The sequence below is a fragment of the Delphinapterus leucas genome, chromosome 6, assembly GCF_059928025.1.
Source record: "Delphinapterus leucas isolate spDelLeu-1000000601 "Yukka" chromosome 6, BTC_Dleu_Yukka2, whole genome shotgun sequence".
In the NCBI taxonomy this organism is placed as follows: Eukaryota; Metazoa; Chordata; class Mammalia; order Artiodactyla; family Monodontidae; genus Delphinapterus; species Delphinapterus leucas.
In genome coordinates this window covers 26,157,119-26,176,388 of record NC_143134.1, presented here as the reverse complement: position 1 = coordinate 26,176,388, position 19,270 = coordinate 26,157,119, and the positions used below count along the sequence as shown (strand labels likewise).

General features: G+C 50.2%; 2 protein-coding genes across 2 annotated transcripts; both read left to right on the top strand.

Annotated features, from left to right (window-relative positions):
• Positions 1–378: 378 nt before the first annotated feature.
• LOC149748874 (spermatogenesis-associated protein 31E1-like) lies at positions 379–7,118 on the top strand. Its single transcript, XM_089912608.1, has 5 exons — positions 379–483; positions 1,057–1,194; positions 2,175–2,232; positions 2,820–2,880; positions 3,038–7,118. The coding sequence occupies exons 1-5, from the start codon at positions 379–381 to the stop codon at positions 7,116–7,118; spliced, it is 4,443 nt and encodes a 1,480-aa protein (XP_089768734.1).
• A 3,743-nt stretch (positions 7,119–10,861) lies between these two features.
• LOC149748873 (spermatogenesis-associated protein 31E1-like) lies at positions 10,862–17,610 on the top strand. The gene is made up of 5 exons (XM_089912607.1): positions 10,862–10,966; positions 11,540–11,677; positions 12,667–12,724; positions 13,312–13,372; positions 13,530–17,610. Exons 1-5 carry the CDS (start codon positions 10,862–10,864, stop codon positions 17,608–17,610), a joined length of 4,443 nt encoding a protein of 1,480 aa, XP_089768733.1.
• Positions 17,611–19,270: the final 1,660 nt, after the last annotated feature.

Sequence of the window (19,270 nt, the reverse complement as noted above, 5' to 3'; positions counted from 1 at the left end):
TAAAAGCAACATCTACTAACTGAGAAGGGTTCATTCCAAATGCACCATCTAACTTTGGTAATTTTCTTCTTATATCTGGGGCGCTTTGCCCAATGAAGGTCATATTTACCGTATTTTCGGGGGCCTCGGGGTCTGTATCCGCGTGGAGCCTCTAAGCTTGATAAAGTCTTTCTAGAGACTCTGATGAATCCTCATGGGGATTTTGGTGTATCTCCTGAATTTTGTTTAAGCTCTTTTGCCTAGGGTATCCCCTTTCAAAGATGAGACACACGTCGTATAATGCTCTAGGTGTGGCATATCTCCATTATTAGGAGCCCAGTCAGGCTCAGCAGTAGGAACCGTCAGATTTACTTCTGGAGTTCCATCTGGATCTGCTAGATGAAGCTGGTGTGCTTCCTCTCTAGTCCTGTCAATGACCGTCCTTCTCTCATCTCCAGGAAGCATCATGTTCATAAGAGTGTGAACGTCTTCCCGAGAGAGATGGTGAGTAGCAAAGACGGACGTGAAAGGTTCAGTCATATGTAGGGGGTCCTCTCAGCAAGGAGGGCTATGGTTTTTCTAATTAAACAAATCTGAAGTTGAGAACTGAAATGTAAATATGCGAGATGAAAAAACGATGGAATTGTGAACAAAGGAGATTCTGAGAGTATAAGTCACTGGGAAACGGCCAAAATCCTGGGAGAATTTCAGAGTTTCAAAGGCTATGAAAATGGTGGGTTCAAGCCGAGATCCCCAAGAGATCTGAGGAACCCGGAAAAATGTGATTTCCAGGTGGAACGAATAGAAAATTGACTAAGGTCTAGAAGACCCATGAGGGTGGAGGGATAGAGCTGTGGGGCGGATGTTTAGGGAGGGGCCGTGGTACAGCCTCCTCCTCTATTACTCCCTCCCACACCCTCAGGAGCCCTTTGTGACCAAACCACAGCTCTATGATAAAGGCCTAGGGCTTTAGTCTCCAAGTACATGCCCTGTGCTCAGTTGCCTGCTGGCAGCCGTGTGATTCAGATAATGGAGAATGCACTCTTTTCTCTGAAAAGCACTTTTGATACTTGGCAGTACTCCAGTTGCACTCTCTGTGTGAGTGACATCATCCTAGCCTTCCTGTGTGGACTGGGGCTCTATTTCCTGTTACTCCGCTACCTCGAGAATAATGTCTCTTCACCACCTCCCAGGAAACAAGAAAACATCAGGAAGGTAAGGAACCCTTGGGCCAGACCCACAAGCACAAGATCCTCTCTTCTTTTCTATCGTTATTTCCACTTTTCTCAGTCAACTACAGAGACTCCTGAAATGGGAAAGAATAGGACATCTATTCTCAAGTATACAACATCATCCCTGTAAGGACAAGCCAGTCTGGGCAGGGGATAGAGTGAACACTAGGATTTCTAACCAAAGCTCTCAGACCAGTTGCCCAGGTATGGTAGAGGGCTCCAGGGCAAGTCTCACACACAGTGACCAGAGGTCGAGGACTGGATACCGAGTTCAATCTCAGCCAGAGGACAGGGCCATGAGCACTGGATCACCAGCTGTGAACAGGTGTCTCGGATGAGGGCTGATCTGCTGGCAGTGCTGAGGCCCTGAGAGCCTCAGAGCCGGCGCTGGAGTGGCCCTGGCCTTGGGAAGCACCTGTTGGAGCTCAGAATGAATCCGTAGTTCAGAGAGAATGTGTGTGTTTGAGGAACAGTGACGAAAGAAATCCAGGGTGAATCTCACATTGAAAATCCTTCTTTATGTTCTTCAGAGAAGGAAAACAGAAAATATTTTTATCCTCTTTAAAAATGAGTGAAAAGTAACAAACGTAAGGTAGATAGCTAGTGGGAAGCAGCCGCATGGCACAGGGGTATTGGCTTGGTGCTTTGTGACAGCCTGGGGGGGAGGGGGGGATAGGTAGGGTGGGAGGGAGGGAGACGCAAGAGGGAAGACATATGGGAACACATGTATATGTATAACTGATTCGCTTTGTTATAAAACAGAAACTAACAGACCATTGTAAAGCAATTATACCCCAATAAAGATGTTAAAAAAAAAATGAGTGAAAGGAAAGAAAAACCACAGAGCTCTGTTAGTTAAACGTAGAAAGTCATATTATGTCATGGACACTGAGTGTCTGATGCTTGTCTAGAGAGGGGCGAGTGAGAATTGGGTCCCAGGTCCTCATTTGTTCTGTCTCTCAGCATCAAATGGAGCCGAAGGGGAGACGCAAGATTAACGAGAAAAAGAGAGCTGTGAAAGGTAAGTTGTGCCATTCATCCCTGTGTGCCCCGAGGGTTAGCCCCCATCTCTCTCAGCCCTGAGGGCCCAGCTCCACAGGCTCCGAGGAGGCCAGTGGCAGGGCCTGTCCCTCAAGAAACAGAACCCTCAGGGAGGCTCCTGGGAAGGAGAGCAGAACAACCCAGATACCTCCCAGATTCCATGTGCACAATGAAGTGGTGAGGGGCCTGGAAAAGGGTGTGGCCCAGCAGGGGTGTGTGGGCTACAGCGGACCAATAGCGCCTGGGTTGGGAGGTGGGACCTCCAGGTCCAACCGTGGACAAGTTGTTTAACTTTGCTCAGATTCCTCTGTAAGGTGACCCCTGCCCATTCTCCCCCACATGGAGGATGTGAGGACGGCAAGGGGTAATGGATATGGAAGTACTTTGTAAATGATAAACCCTTTCATGAGCTTCGCCATCGCTGTCAGGGATCATGTGGCTTTGGACGCTGGTGCCTGGGCTGCAATCTCCCAATGGTGTCCCCTTAAAGGGACACTGCACTCAGCCTCCTGTGAGACCCCCTAGGCCCTTGCCTTCACCACCGTGACCCACTCTGCTGATTTCCAGCTTGCAGAAATTCCCTGAAAGAGCTGGAAAAGGCTCGGGACCTGATTTCACTTCTGCAAAGGTAAAGAATCTTTCCCTTCTCTCCTGGGTTCTTCTTCCACCCAAAGCCTATGGTGTGACACCTGGGCTGCAGGGAGCCTGGGGCTGAAATGCGAGGGGGAGCCCTGAGGACAGCGTACGTCTAAAGCCCCGGGGTGAGGGACAGCAGAAGCACTGTGAAGTCAGCACGGGGGCCGTGGAGGGCCGTGGGGCCACAGGGGCCCACCCCTGCCTGCCCTGCCCAGCCCTCCTGGCCCTGGGGGCTCCTGGCTGCAGCTTGTGCCTCATGTCTCCTGCAGCCACCTGGACAAGCTCCCTCACAAGGGCGGCTTCCATCAGCTCTCCTGTCAAGACCCCCTCGGTGAGGTGGGCAAAGCAGCGCCTGCTGCAGCCCACCAGCCCTGCAGGGAACCTGCAGAAGACGATGCTCCTGCCGTGTGCCCATCAGCTGCCCTGGTTCCTCTGACCCAGGGCTCTTTACCTGTGGCGTCCAGCCTGTCAACAGAACCTCAAGACCAATCCAACTTGAAGAGAGTCACCCTTGGCACTGTTGCAAAGAGCTCACCTCCAGGTAATTCTTTTTTGCCATCTACCACTGCAGCCATCTTGAGTCTTGGCCTCGCATGCTATCACATTTTGTTCCTGTCCTTCTGGTGGAAGATTACCAAGGCCTTGTTCTTCCCCACCTCATCACAGAGTAAGTCCTGGCAAGAACACCTGTCCCACCAGCCACCAGGGGCCCCGTTCTCGGGAGGGCCCACAGACAAGCAGGTAGAGACTGGTAGCCCCTTATTTGTCAACCCTGAAGTCCAGAAGCTGCTGGAGCTTCTAGTCACCAAGAAAGTAAAACTAAACACTTGTAAGGAGAAAGAAAAGGATGGGTCATTCTCAGAACAAATGAGCTCAGACTACCACCTGAACACGTCAGGGAATATGTGGAAATCACTGGGTGCTGAGCAGGACAACACAACCCCTCAATCTTTCTGGAACATGAAAGACAAAACAGAGCAGCTAGAGCGGCTACCTGGTCCTCAGCAGCTCTTACACTCCGAGGTCTTGAGGGACCACTTGGAACAGAAATACAGCCAGCTCTACTGGGGTCTCCCCTCTCTGCACAGCGAGGCCCTGCTGGCTGTTCGGAGCTCTGCTCAACAGCAGGCACCCTTTGTTTTATTCAGTGGAGTTTCTCATGGCTTTTCAGTTTCAATTCAACCTGGAATACCTTTAGGTGCTTCCCAGGCCCCAGTCTTGCCCTGCCCGGGGGTCCCACCCCAGCCTTTCACTCAAAACTTGCCTCCCTGCCAGCCCCCACCTCTGGCTCAGATCCAGGCCCAGCTCTACCTCCCATCTTCTCTCCTATCCAGACCACCTTATTCTCCACCCCAGATGAGTACCTGTGGACTAGACTGTCCTACCTTTCAGAACAAGACACTATATTTTATCCCCACTGAAACTCAATGTCTGAAATGCCCCTTGTTGCAGAAGCAACTGAAAAGTGGGGAGCCTTCACCCTCTGTGGTCAAAAGATCTCAGAAAGGCTTTAACCAACTCATTCTCACCCTTCCTCCAGACAGGGGACGCTCTCAGGCCCGAAGGTCAGCAGTTTCCATTCATCATGAGGACTTAATTGGCCCTGATCTCCAGAAGCAACATCTTCAAAAGAGGCTCATCAAAGAGCAAACCAAGAGGGGCCTGGCCCGCAGTATCCACCTGTCTCCGTCTCTGGAATTGAGCTCCTCTCAGTGCCAATTTTTAGGGACTCATCAGGCACAGGGCAAGCAGGGACCCTGGCAGCCCTCTGCTTTTACAGGCAAAAGGAGACTGGACCGACAGAGGACAAGGTCCAGGTGCCCTAGGAGATCCCACAGGAAGGGTCAAATGCAATTCCAACCAGGGCAGGATTTCGGCAAGGGTCTAAGGCCATGTCTCAGGAGGATCTCAAAAGCTTCCTCCAGGACCAGCCTCCCAGTCAAGTTTCTGCAAAGAAACTCTGAAAAGGAGTCAGAAAGATACTTGATGAGGCCCTTGAAGAGTAACTCTGGAAACTGTTTACCCAGTAGCCCAGAGCAGAAACATCTAGAAAAATTCTTGAAAGCCCATCTGAGCACAAAGTCGAGGCAGATTAATCAAGGTATGACGCCTGTGATTGTGCGTCAATCCTGGCTTGCTGCCAACTATGCTTCTTATAAGCCCCACCCTCACGAGGAAATCAGAAATCTAGCATCCTCGAAGTATTGGAAACCCTGTGCAAACTCCTCCCGTGAGCTTTCCTTCCTCAGTCCAAGCATTCGGCAGATGCTGGAAGCACATGTTATAAGCTGGCGGGTAAGGCACAGGTGGGGCTTACCCAACCAGGCCTTTGAGCCCATAAATCTCAAGCCAGGTGGGGCTCAACCCTTGTCCTCTCCAAGGTCCACCTTTTCCCCCTCTGCCACCTGTCAATCTAGAGCACACTCAAAAGCCAACTTTGCTAATAAGCTCTCTGGAAAACCTCAGCCCCATCAGGGAATGACAGCGATAACAAAAGCAACAGTTCCCACCCTGGTGAGTCCCCTCCCTGTTCCCTCACCTGAGCATACAGAAATCCAGAGGGCCCTGGGAAAGACTTCACCTGGTGACAGGTATGGGCCCTCAGAGGCCCCTCTGACTGGACAGGAGGGCAGGCTGCCTTATCAGATGCCCACAGTCAACCTCATGGGCAGAAGCTGGGAGAATGGGACTGTCTTGGGGTTTCCAGCCACTAGGAAAACCCTGTCGCCACCAACAAAGTCAGTTGCCCAACATCCAAAGGAGCCATGCCTTAAAACACAGGTGGCTCAAGGCCGTGCCACTGGTGAGCTCCTTCCAGACTCTCACAGTGACATCCTCCTTCAAGACTATCCCATTGGCGTGCGCCTCCAGGACTTTGCCACCAATGTGCTCCTTCGAGACCATCACACTGATGTGCTCCTTTCTTCAGACATCTTGGCTTCTCACAGGTCTCTTTCTAGTTCCCAGAGGGAACATGCTAGTGAGGACGCACCAGCTTTCCAGGTGGTGCCATATGACCTCAACGTGAGTGAACAGAGCAGCCGGGGCCAGCAGAAATTCAAAACACCACAACTTCAGGACCCATTTAAAAGCCAGAGTGAGATGTCTGCCCCAACTGAGGAGTGGAGGGACCTTAAGAGGCCCCAACCAAAAGAGCATGAAGAAATGAAGAGCCAGAGGGAGATGCTCGCATCAGCTGAGGAGTGGAGGGGTTTCACAAAGCCCCAACCAGGACAGCATGAAGAAACAAAAACCCAGAGCAACATGCCTGCCCCAGCTGAGGAGTGGAGGTGCGTTAGGAGCCTCCAACCAGGAGACCATGAAGAAACGAGAAGCAACCAGCAACAACAGGAACCCAGGAAGCCAAAAGTTAGGGACCCGTGTAAGGGCCAGTTTGCCTCGACTGAGGGGAGGGAGGACAATTGGAAGCCCAAACCAGGAGAGTATAAAGAAAGGTCTTCAGGACTAAAGGCTTCGCAAGCAAGTGGGATGAGCCACGCTTCTCAGGTCAGGGAAAGAGGAGAGTCCCTTGGGAGCAAACACCCCCAGCTCTCACCAGGGAAGAGACAGCTTTCACCAGAAAGCCAAAAAAGAATGAGGCAGTACGTCAGCCACGATAAAAGAGGCAAAGGAATAGAAGAATCCCTTCAAAAGGGCAAGCCTGCATCAGCCACTGCTCACCAGCAGAAACCAATCGAAGGCAAACCTGTTGTAGAGAGCAGGGCTATCGACCCTTGTGCGATTGCAAGAGCTGTTGGACAGGTCCTAAGAGAGAAACTGGGGCTTCACCAAGGACTCTGTGCCTCAAAGTTAAATCAGCACCCAGAACAGCTCCAGGCCCCAGCAGAGGGGCATTCCCACTACCACAGGGTTCTCTCCTCTTCAGAACAGAGACGGGTGTTGAAAGATACAGCCTACAGGCACCAAGCCAGCCCCAAGGACCACAGCTACCTTAACAAGAGCAGGCATACCACAGGCAGGGGCGACAAGTTAGCCTTCCCACCCAGGGAACTGGAGTCCCCAGTCAGACGCTGCCAGCATGGACCAAGGGTGGCCGGTGGCTCAGGCCACCTGCGCCATCACCCAACATGTCCTCAAAAATGTGTTCCCTCTGGTCAGCCAGAGTGCGCTTCTCATGCCTTTCCTGGGAGGAAAGTAGTGCCAAAAAAAGTTCAGTTCATGGAAAGAAAACCTGCTTCTTCTCACGTTAACCGATCATCTATGTGCTAACGGCTTCTCTTCCTACCACAATTTTCATTCTTTCCCAAAATACATGTTTTTTCTCTTGAGAGGTGGTGGTCTCGGTCTGTGCCCTGCTGGGGGGAAGGGAAGGGATCAGGGTCCACTCTTCCCAGGTGCCTGCTCTGGCTTCCAGATGGGATGGGGCCATGGAGGGAGGTTGACCCCAGCGTGCAATACTCATCCTCACCTCAATTCCCTCACTGCACTTAAGTTTCCATAATAGCAGCATTACAGAAACAAGCAACAGCGTTCAGGACGTGTCAAGGTGAACTAAACCTAAAGACCTCCCCCTTCTCAGGAACCGGCTCAGTCCTCTCCTGCTCTCTCTCTACCTTGAACTTGTGGGACTGTAGGGGAGGGGTTTGCAGAGGCTGAAATTCCCCTCAGGCTCCAGAAAGTGTCACAGACAAGTTCACATGTCAGAATAAGGAGGGGAGTTTGGAGGCAGTGCTATTCAGAGATTTTTATGGAGGCTTCATTACGTAGGAATAGTTGCTATTAGTAATTAAGTGAACCTCCGGCTCCCCCACACCTCCCTAGAGGTCAAGGGGTGTGCCTTAACGTCACAGCCCTCTAGTGACTTGAGTGGTATCCCTGGCAACAAGCCTACTTCCTCAGGGGGGGTTCCAAAAGTCACCTCATTAACATGAATTCAAGCATGGTTGAAGTGGCTTGTTATGAGTAACAAAAGACAACTTAATCTCTCTTATTACTTGGGAATTTGCAAGGCTTTTAGGAACTCTGTGCCAGGAACAGGGATGAAGACCGAGTATTTCTTTCTTATAAATCACAATATCGTACTATGCTACTAAGGTGTAAGAACAGACATCATAAGAATAAAAAAACCTTGAAAGTACAATGGAATACAACTGAGAGGCCAGAAACAAACCCTCACGTTTAGAGACAACTGAATTTCAACAAGGGTGCCACAATTCCATCAGAAAACTAATACTCTTTTCAATAAATGGCTTTAGAACACCTGAATATTCCCATGCAAAAGAATGAAGTTGTACCTCTGCCTCACACCATCTATAAAAATTAACTCGAAATGAGTAACAGACCTAAATGGAAAGACTAAAGGCTTTTGCTACAACAATCTTTTCAAGAGTTACCAACGCATACCCAGTGTGCCACCTACACCTTGGTCCATGAAGCTGCTTCCATCAGTGAGCAGCTCTATATATGGCTCTGCCAAGGGTTGGTCCGTTAAGTCTGGTCTGCCAGAGTACACTAACTTGATGACATGTAGGCAGTCATGCTCTGGGGATTGTGCAGCATCACCTGGGAGCAATGTGGCTAGATTTAGGGCTGAAGTGACCTGAAGTCTTACGTTGGGATTGTCTCATAGAATGGCTTGCTACTTTCCCATTCTCCCAGAAGTAAGCCAATGACCCCCTTCTTGTTCCAGTAAAGAAAGAACATGGTGAGGGACATACACAGTGGTGGGTTGCCCCACGGTGAACTTCTCAGCTTCCTGAAGTATGTCACAAGTAGCTTCTACAGCCTGAAGGCAAGGGGGCCATCCCTTAACAGTCTGTTCTAGTTGTTCTGAGAAGTAGGCAACGGGTCAAGGGATATTTCCCAGAGTTTGAATTAACACCTGAGACTTACGCCTTGTCTCCCATGGACATGCAATATGAAAGGATTCTTTAAGCCTGGTAGTCCCAAAGCCGGGGCTGAGATTAACTTTGTTTTTATTGTTTCAAAGACTGTTTGGCACTCTGTAGTCCAAGTAAGGGGCTCAAAATCGTGACCCTTTAAAGCCTCACAGAGGGGCTTTACTATGAGCGCACAGTTCAGGATCCAAATCTGACAGAACGCTGTCATTCCCAGAAACTCCCTCACTTGTCTGCGAGTCTTGGGTGTTCCCACACTTGCAACTGCCTCTTTTCTATCAGGAAAAGGTGCCACTGTCCTGGGGAAATGAGAAAACCCAGATACATGACTTGTTGCTTACACACTTGGGCCTTTCTCTGGGAGACCTTATATCCAGGACTGGCCAAATAGTTCAGGGTCCTCATGGTATTTTGGAGACACTTATCGTAAGTACGGCCTGCTATGAGCGCATCGTCCACGTATTGGCGTGAGAGCCCTTCATCCAATATTAAGTTTCTAAGGTCCCTGCCGACATTTCCCCAAACAAGGTAGGGGAATTCTTAAACCCTTTAGGCAGGACTGTCCAACAATACTACCGGACTACCTGTGTTTTTGGGTCCTGCCATTCAAAACAAACAGCTGTGCTCTGATTCCTCTGCAATAGGAATGCAGAAAAAAGCATCTTTCGAGTCCAAAACTGAGAACCGACTGTATTCTCCCAGAACAGTTGTAAGCAGAGTGTATGGACTAGGCACAACAGGTTGCAGATCTTGGACTATTTCATTAATAGCTCTCAAGTCTTAGACAAAGTGATACTCTGTTGAGTCTGGCTCTTTGACCAGGAGGACAGCAGTACTATATGGGGACCTGCAAGGCATCATCAGTCCTGTTTTCAAAAACTTTTTGACAATTGGCTGCATTCCCTTTCGGGCCTCTTGACTCAGAGGGCATTGTTTTAGATTAGGTGTCCCAGCACCCCTTTTTAACAGGATTTGTGTTAGCCATGCATTTTTGTCCTTCCCTGGGGTGCCATCAGGCCCACACTTCTGGCCTTACCTTTCCGTAGACCTCGGGGGGAGAGAGCTCTGTCCCCTTTTCTGGGGCACCCATGAGTGCCATCTGTAGGCTTACAGCATGCTCCATTGGGACCCTGATGTCAAGCTGTTCTGGCAAAAAAGTTGCTTGAGCATTTAACTTACAAAGGAGATCTCGGCCCGAAACAGGGACTGGACATGCTGGCATATATAAGAAACTGTGTTTCGGGCTGAGGTCCCCTAAATGGCATCCTAGAGGTTGTAAGAAAGGATGATTTTGTACTTCTCCAGAAACTCCCATAACTGAGATGGGTAGACATGTTTTCTGTGCCACCTTGATGTTTACCACAGAGTATGTTGCACCCTAACCTATCAGAAAGTCAATCAACTTGTCCCCGACTGTCAAACTTACGAGGGCTCCTGTGGGGAAATCGGAATTGGGAGCCTCAAGTCCAAGGAAGCCCCCGGGCCTCTTCATTCATCTGTCGACCATATGAGAGGCTCCCATCTTTCTTTTGTTGTTTTCTTTCTTAGTTTTTAGCTTAGGGCAATGTTTTTTCCAACGCCCTTCCTCTTTATAGTAAACACATTGTTCCTTCCCCAATGGCGGCTTACCTCTCTTCAGGTTAATTGCCTTCCAGGAATCCAATGCTGCTGCCAGAAAAGCTGTGTTCCATCTTGCATCCTCTTACTTCTGTCGTTGTTCCCCGTTGTTGAACACTTTAAAAGCAACATCTACTAACTGAGAAGGGTTCATTCCAAATGCACCATCTAACTTTGGTAATTTTCTTCTTGTATCTGGGGCGCTTTGCCCAATGAAGGTCATATTTACCGTATTTTCGGGGGCCTCGGGGTCTGTATCCGCGTGGAGCCTCTAAGCTTGATAAAGTCTTTCTAGAGACTCTGATGAATCCTCATGGGGATTTTGGTGTATCTCCTGAATTTTGTTTAAGCTCTTTTGCCTAGGGTATCCCCTTTCAAAGATGAGACACACGTCGTATAATGCTCTAGGTGTGGCATATCTCCATTATTAGGAGCCCAGTCAGGCTCAGCAGTAGGAACCGTCAGATTTACTTCTGGAGTTCCATCTGGATCTGCTAGATGAAGCTGGTGTGCTTCCTCTCTAGTCCTGTCAATGACCGTCCTTCTCTCATCTCCAGGAAGCATCATGTTCATAAGAGTGTGAACGTCTTCCCGAGAGAGATGGTGAGTAGCAAAGACGGACGTGAAAGGTTCAGTCATATGTAGGGGGTCCTCTCAGCAAGGAGGGCTATGGTTTTTCTAATTAAACAAATCTGAAGTTGAGAACTGAAATGTAAATATGCGAGATGAAAAAACGATGGAATTGTGAACAAAGGAGATTCTGAGAGTATAAGTCACTGGGAAACGGCCAAAATCCTGGGAGAATTTCAGAGTTTCAAAGGCTATGAAAATGGTGGGTTCAAGCCGAGATCCCCAAGAGATCTGAGGAACCCGGAAAAATGTGATTTCCAGGTGGAACGAATAGAAAATTGACTAAGGTCTAGAAGACCCATGAGGGTGGAGGGATAGAGCTGTGGGGCGGATGTTTAGGGAGGGGCCGTGGTACAGCCTCCTCCTCTATTACTCCCTCCCACACCCTCAGGAGCCCTTTGTGACCAAACCACAGCTCTATGATAAAGGCCTAGGGCTTTAGTCTCCAAGTACATGCCCTGTGCTCAGTTGCCTGCTGGCAGCCGTGTGATTCAGATAATGGAGAATGCACTCTTTTCTCTGAAAAGCACTTTTGATACTTGGCAGTACTCCAGTTGCACTCTCTGTGTGAGTGACATCATCCTAGCCTTCCTGTGTGGACTGGGGCTCTATTTCCTGTTACTCCGCTACCTCGAGAATAATGTCTCTTCACCACCTCCCAGGAAACAAGAAAACATCAGGAAGGTAAGGAACCCTTGGGCCAGACCCACAAGCACAAGATCCTCTCTTCTTTTCTATCGTTATTTCCACTTTTCTCAGTCAACTACAGAGACTCCTGAAATGGGAAAGAATAGGACATCTATTCTCAAGTATACAACATCATCCCTGTAAGGACAAGCCAGTCTGGGCAGGGGATAGAGTGAACACTAGGATTTCTAACCAAAGCTCTCAGACCAGTTGCCCAGGTATGGTAGAGGGCTCCAGGGCAAGTCTCACACACAGTGACCAGAGGTCGAGGACTGGATACCGAGTTCAATCTCAGCCAGAGGACAGGGCCATGAGCACTGGATCACCAGCTGTGAACAGGTGTCTCGGATGAGGGCTGATCTGCTGGCAGTGCTGAGGCCCTGAGAGCCTCAGAGCCGGCGCTGGAGTGGCCCTGGCCTTGGGAAGCACCTGTTGGAGCTCAGAATGAATCCGTAGTTCAGAGAGAATGTGTGTGTTTTTTGAGCAGAGGAACAGTGACGAAAGAAATCCAGGGTGAATCTCACATTGAAAATCCTTCTTTATGTTCTTCAGAGAAGGAAAACAGAAAATATTTTTATCCTCTTTAAAAATGAGTGAAAAGTAACAAACGTAAGGTAGATAGCTAGTGGGAAGCAGCCGCATGGCACAGGGGTATTGGCTTGGTGCTTTGTGACAGCCTGGGGGGGAGGGGGGGATAGGTAGGGTGGGAGGGAGGGAGACGCAAGAGGGAAGACATATGGGAACACATGTATATGTATAACTGATTCGCTTTGTTATAAAACAGAAACTAACAGACCATTGTAAAGCAATTATACCCCAATAAAGATGTTAAAAAAAAAAATGAGTGAAAGGAAAGAAAAACCACAGAGCTCTGTTAGTTAAACGTAGAAAGTCATATTATGTCATGGACACTGAGTGTCTGATGCTTGTCTAGAGAGGGGCGAGTGAGAATTGGGTCCCAGGTCCTCATTTGTTCTGTCTCTCAGCATCAAATGGAGCCGAAGGGGAGACGCAAGATTAACGAGAAAAAGAGAGCTGTGAAAGGTAAGTTGTGCCATTCATCCCTGTGTGCCCCGAGGGTTAGCCCCCATCTCTCTCAGCCCTGAGGGCCCAGCTCCACAGGCTCCGAGGAGGCCAGTGGCAGGGCCTGTCCCTCAAGAAACAGAACCCTCAGGGAGGCTCCTGGGAAGGAGAGCAGAACAACCCAGATACCTCCCAGATTCCATGTGCACAATGAAGTGGTGAGGGGCCTGGAAAAGGGTGTGGCCCAGCAGGGGTGTGTGGGCTACAGCGGACCAATAGCGCCTGGGTTGGGAGGTGGGACCTCCAGGTCCAACCGTGGACAAGTTGTTTAACTTTGCTCAGATTCCTCTGTAAGGTGACCCCTGCCCATTCTCCCCCACATGGAGGATGTGAGGACGGCAAGGGGTAATGGATATGGAAGTACTTTGTAAATGATAAACCCTTTCATGAGCTTCGCCATCGCTGTCAGGGATCATGTGGCTTTGGACGCTGGTGCCTGGGCTGCAATCTCCCAATGGTGTTCCCTTAAAGGGACACTGCACTCAGCCTCCTGTGAGACCCCCTAGGCCCTTGCCTTCACCACCGTGACCCACTCTGCTGATTTCCAGCTTGCAGAAATTCCCTGAAAGAGCTGGAAAAGGCTCGGGACCTGATTTCACTTCTGCAAAGGTAAAGAATCTTTCCCTTCTCTCCTGGGTTCTTCTTCCACCCAAAGCCTATGGTGTGACACCTGGGCTGCAGGGAGCCTGGGGCTGAAATGCGAGGGGGAGCCCTGAGGACAGCGTACGTCTAAAGCCCCGGGGTGAGGGACAGCAGAAGCACTGTGAAGTCAGCACGGGGGCCGTGGAGGGCCGTGGGGCCACAGGGGCCCACCCCTGCCTGCCCTGCCCAGCCCTCCTGGCCCTGGGGGCTCCTGGCTGCAGCTTGTGCCTCATGTCTCCTGCAGCCACCTGGACAAGCTCCCTCACAAGGGCGGCTTCCATCAGCTCTCCTGTCAAGACCCCCTCGGTGAGGTGGGCAAAGCAGCGCCTGCTGCAGCCCACCAGCCCTGCAGGGAACCTGCAGAAGACGATGCTCCTGCCGTGTGCCCATCAGCTGCCCTGGTTCCTCTGACCCAGGGCTCTTTACCTGTGGCGTCCAGCCTGTCAACAGAACCTCAAGACCAATCCAACTTGAAGAGAGTCACCCTTGGCACTGTTGCAAAGAGCTCACCTCCAGGTAATTCTTTTTTGCCATCTACCACTGCAGCCATCTTGAGTCTTGGCCTCGCATGCTATCACATTTTGTTCCTGTCCTTCTGGTGGAAGATTACCAAGGCCTTGTTCTTCCCCACCTCATCACAGAGTAAGTCCTGGCAAGAACACCTGTCCCACCAGCCACCAGGGGCCCCGTTCTCGGGAGGGCCCACAGACAAGCAGGTAGAGACTGGTAGCCCCTTATTTGTCAACCCTGAAGTCCAGAAGCTGCTGGAGCTTCTAGTCACCAAGAAAGTAAAACTAAACACTTGTAAGGAGAAAGAAAAGGATGGGTCATTCTCAGAACAAATGAGCTCAGACTACCACCTGAACACGTCAGGGAATATGTGGAAATCACTGGGTGCTGAGCAGGACAACACAACCCCTCAATCTTTCTGGAACATGAAAGACAAAACAGAGCAGCTAGAGCGGCTACCTGGTCCTCAGCAGCTCTTACACTCCGAGGTCTTGAGGGACCACTTGGAACAGAAATACAGCCAGCTCTACTGGGGTCTCCCCTCTCTGCACAGCGAGGCCCTGCTGGCTGTTCGGAGCTCTGCTCAACAGCAGGCACCCTTTGTTTTATTCAGTGGAGTTTCTCATGGCTTTTCAGTTTCAATTCAACCTGGAATACCTTTAGGTGCTTCCCAGGCCCCAGTCTTGCCCTGCCCGGGGGTCCCACCCCAGCCTTTCACTCAAAACTTGCCTCCCTGCCAGCCCCCACCTCTGGCTCAGATCCAGGCCCAGCTCTACCTCCCATCTTCTCTCCTATCCAGACCACCTTATTCTCCACCCCAGATGAGTACCTGTGGACTAGACTGTCCTACCTTTCAGAACAAGACACTATATTTTATCCCCACTGAAACTCAATGTCTGAAATGCCCCTTGTTGCAGAAGCAACTGAAAAGTGGGGAGCCTTCACCCTCTGTGGTCAAAAGATCTCAGAAAGGCTTTAACCAACTCATTCTCACCCTTCCTCCAGACAGGGGACGCTCTCAGGCCCGAAGGTCAGCAGTTTCCATTCATCATGAGGACTTAATTGGCCCTGATCTCCAGAAGCAACATCTTCAAAAGAGGCTCATCAAAGAGCAAACCAAGAGGGGCCTGGCCCGCAGTATCCACCTGTCTCCGTCTCTGGAATTGAGCTCCTCTCAGTGCCAATTTTTAGGGACTCATCAGGCACAGGGCAAGCAGGGACCCTGGCAGCCCTCTGCTTTTACAGGCAAAAGGAGACTGGACCGACAGAGGACAAGGTCCAGGTGCCCTAGGAGATCCCACAGGAAGGGTCAAATGCAATTCCAACCAGGGCAGGATTTCGGCAAGGGTCTAAGGCCATGTCTCAGGAGGATCTCAAAAGCTTCCTCCAGGACCAGCCTCCCAGTCAAGTTTCTGCAAAGAAACTCTGAAAAGGAGTCAGAAAGATACTTGATGAGGCCCTTGAAGAGTAACTCTGGAAACTGTTTACCCAGTAGCCCAGAGCAGAAACATCTAGAAAAATTCTTGAAAGCCCATCTGAGCACAAAGTCGAGGCAGATTAATCAAGGTATGACGCCTGTGATTGTGCGTCAATCCTGGCTTGCTGCCAACTATGCTTCTTATAAGCCCCACCCTCACGAGGAAATCAGAAATCTAGCATCCTCGAAGTATTGGAAACCCTGTGCAAACTCCTCCCGTGAGCTTTCCTTCCTCAGTCCAAGCATTCGGCAGATGCTGGAAGCACATGTTATAAGCTGGCGGGTAAGGCACAGGTGGGGCTTACCCAACCAGGCCTTTGAGCCCATAAATCTCAAGCCAGGTGGGGCTCAACCCTTGTCCTCTCCAAGGTCCACCTTTTCCCCCTCTGCCACCTGTCAATCTAGAGCACACTCAAAAGCCAACTTTGCTAATAAGCTCTCTGGAAAACCTCAGCCCCATCAGGGAATGACAGCGATAACAAAAGCAACAGTTCCCACCCTGGTGAGTCCCCTCCCTGTTCCCTCACCTGAGCATACAGAAATCCAGAGGGCCCTGGGAAAGACTTCACCTGGTGACAGGTATGGGCCCTCAGAGGCCCCTCTGACTGGACAGGAGGGCAGACTGCCTTATCAGATGCCCACAGTCAACCTCATGGGCAGAAGCTGGGAGAATGGGACTGTCTTGGGGTTTCCAGCCACTAGGAAAACCCTGTCGCCACCAACAAAGTCAGTTGCCCAACATCCAAAGGAGCCATGCCTTAAAACACAGGTGGCTCAAGGCCGTGCCACTGGTGAGCTCCTTCCAGACTCTCACAGTGACATCCTCCTTCAAGACTATCCCATTGGCGTGCGCCTCCAGGACTTTGCCACCAATGTGCTCCTTCGAGACCATCACACTGATGTGCTCCTTTCTTCAGACATCTTGGCTTCTCACAGGTCTCTTTCTAGTTCCCAGAGGGAACATGCTAGTGAGGACGCACCAGCTTTCCAGGTGGTGCCATATGACCTCAACGTGAGTGAACAGAGCAGCCGGGGCCAGCAGAAATTCAAAACACCACAACTTCAGGACCCATTTAAAAGCCAGAGTGAGATGTCTGCCCCAACTGAGGAGTGGAGGGACCTTAAGAGGCCCCAACCAAAAGAGCATGAAGAAATGAAGAGCCAGAGGGAGATGCTCGCATCAGCTGAGGAGTGGAGGGGTTTCACGAAGCCCCAACCAGGACAGCATGAAGAAACAAAAACCCAGAGCAACATGCCTGCCCCAGCTGAGGAGTGGAGGTGCGTTAGGAGCCTCCAACCAGGAGACCATGAAGAAACGAGAAGCAACCAGCAACAACAGGAACCCAGGAAGCCAAAAGTTAGGGACCCGTGTAAGGGCCAGTTTGCCTCGACTGAGGGGAGGGAGGACAATTGGAAGCCCAAACCAGGAGAGTATAAAGAAAGGTCTTCAGGACTAAAGGCTTCGCAAGCAAGTGGGATGAGCCACGCTTCTCAGGTCAGGGAAAGAGGAGAGTCCCTTGGGAGCAAACACCCCCAGCTCTCACCAGGGAAGAGACAGCTTTCACCAGAAAGCCAAAAAAGAATGAGGCAGTACGTCAGCCACGATAAAAGAGGCAAAGGAATAGAAGAATCCCTTCAAAAGGGCAAGCCTGCATCAGCCACTGCTCACCAGCAGAAACCAATCGAAGGCAAACCTGTTGTAGAGAGCAGGGCTATCGACCCTTGTGCGATTGCAAGAGCTGTTGGACAGGTCCTAAGAGAGAAACTGGGGCTTCACCAAGGACTCTGTGCCTCAAAGTTAAATCAGCACCCAGAACAGCTCCAGGCCCCAGCAGAGGGGCATTCCCACTACCACAGGGTTCTCTCCTCTTCAGAACAGAGACGGGTGTTGAAAGATACAGCCTACAGGCACCAAGCCAGCCCCAAGGACCACAGCTACCTTAACAAGAGCAGGCATACCACAGGCAGGGGCGACAAGTTAGCCTTCCCACCCAGGGAACTGGAGTCCCCAGTCAGACGCTGCCAGCATGGACCAAGGGTGGCCGGTGGCTCAGGCCACCTGCGCCATCACCCAACATGTCCTCAAAAATGTGTTCCCTCTGGTCAGCCAGAGTGCGCTTCTCATGCCTTTCCTGGGAGGAAAGTAGTGCCAAAAAAAGTTCAGTTCATGGAAAGAAAACCTGCTTCTTCTCACGTTAACCGATCATCTATGTGCTAACGGCTTCTCTTCCTACCACAATTTTCATTCTTTCCCAAAATACATGTTTTTTCTCTTGAGAGGTGGTGGTCTCGGTCTGTGCCCTGCTGGGGGGAAGGGAAGGGATCAGGGTCCACTCTTCCCAGGTGCCTGCTCTGGCTTCCAGATGGGATGGGGCCATGGAGGGAGGTTGACCCCAGCGTGCAATACTCATCCTCACCTCAATTCCCTCACTGCACTTAAGTTTCCATAATAGCAGCATTACAGAAACAAGCAACAGCGTTCAGGACGTGTCAAGGTGAACTAAACCTAAAGACCTCCCCCTTCTCAGGAACCGGCTCAGTCCTCTCCTGCTCTCTCTCTACCTTGAACTTGTGGGACTGTAGGGGAGGGGTTTGCAGAGGATGAAATTCCCCTCAGGCTCCAGAAAGTGTCACAGACAAGTTCACATGTCAGAATAAGGAGGGGAGTTTGGAGGCAGTGCTATTCAGAGATTTTTATGGAGGCTTCATTACGTAGGAATAGTTGCTATTAGTAATTAAGTGAACCTCCGGCTCCCCCACACCTCCCTAGAGGTCAAGGGGTGTGCCTTAACGTCACAGCCCTCTAGTGACTTGAGTGGTATCCCTGGCAACAAGCCTACTTCCTCAGGGGGGGTTCCAAAAGTCACCTCATTAACATGAATTCAAGCATGGTTGAAGTGGCTTGTTATGAGTAACAAAAGACAACTTAATCTCTCTTATTACTTGGGAATTTGCAGGGCTTTTAGGAACTCTGTGCCAGGAACAGGGATGAAGACCGAGTATTTCTTTCTTATAAATCACAATATCGTACTATGCTACTAAGGTGTAAGAACAGACATCATAAGAATAAAAAAACCTTGAAAGTACAATGGAATACAACTGAGAGGCCAGAAACAAACCCTCACGTTTAGAGACAACTGAATTTCAACAAGGGTGCCACAATTCCATCAGAAAACTAATACTCTTTTCAATAAATGGTTTTAGAACACCTGAATATTCCCATGCAAAAGAATGAAGTTGTACCTCTGCCTCACACCATCTATAAAAATTAACTCGAAATGAGTAACAGACCTAAATGGAAAGACTAAAGGCTTTTGCTACAACAATCTTTTCAAGAGTTACCAACGCATACCCAGTGTGCCACCTACACCTTGGTCCATGAAGCTGCTTCCATCAGTGAGCAGCTCTATATATGGCTCTGCCAAGGGTTGGTCCGTTAAGTCTGGTCTGCCAGAGTACACTAACTTGATGACATGTAGGCAGTCATGCTCTGGGGATTGTGCAGCATCACCTGGGAGCAATGTGGCTAGATTTAGGGCTGAAGTGACCTGAAGTCTTACGTTGGGATTGTCTCATAGAATGGCTTGCTACTTTCCCATTCTCCCAGAAGTAAGCCAATGACCCCCTTCTTGTTCCAGTAAAGAAAGAACATGGTGAGGGACATACACAGTGGTGGGTTGCCCCACGGTGAACTTCTCAGCTTCCTGAAGTATGTCACAAGTAGCTTCTACAGCCTGAAGGCAAGGGGGCCATCCCTTAACAGTCTGTTCTAGTTGTTCTGAGAAGTAGGCAACGGGTCAAGGGATATTTCCCAGAGTTTGAATTAACACCTGAGACTTACGCCTTGTCTCCCATGGACATGCAATATGAAAGGATTC

Bases quoted from the DNA above. Each gene is read 5' to 3' on its own strand.
- LOC149748874 (XM_089912608.1), top strand. From the start codon at position 379: ATGAAGCTGGTGTGCTTCCTCTCTAGTCCTGTCAATGACCGTCCTTCT. The intron at 1,195-2,174 runs GTAAGGAACCCT...TCTGTCTCTCAG, and splicing joins AACAAGAAAACATCAGGAAG to CATCAAATGGAGCCGAAGGG. The intron at 2,881-3,037 runs GTAAAGAATCTT...AGAAGCACTGTG, and splicing joins CTGATTTCACTTCTGCAAAG to AAGTCAGCACGGGGGCCGTG.
- LOC149748873 (XM_089912607.1), top strand. From the start codon at position 10,862: ATGAAGCTGGTGTGCTTCCTCTCTAGTCCTGTCAATGACCGTCCTTCT. The intron at 11,678-12,666 runs GTAAGGAACCCT...TCTGTCTCTCAG, and splicing joins AACAAGAAAACATCAGGAAG to CATCAAATGGAGCCGAAGGG. The intron at 13,373-13,529 runs GTAAAGAATCTT...AGAAGCACTGTG, and splicing joins CTGATTTCACTTCTGCAAAG to AAGTCAGCACGGGGGCCGTG.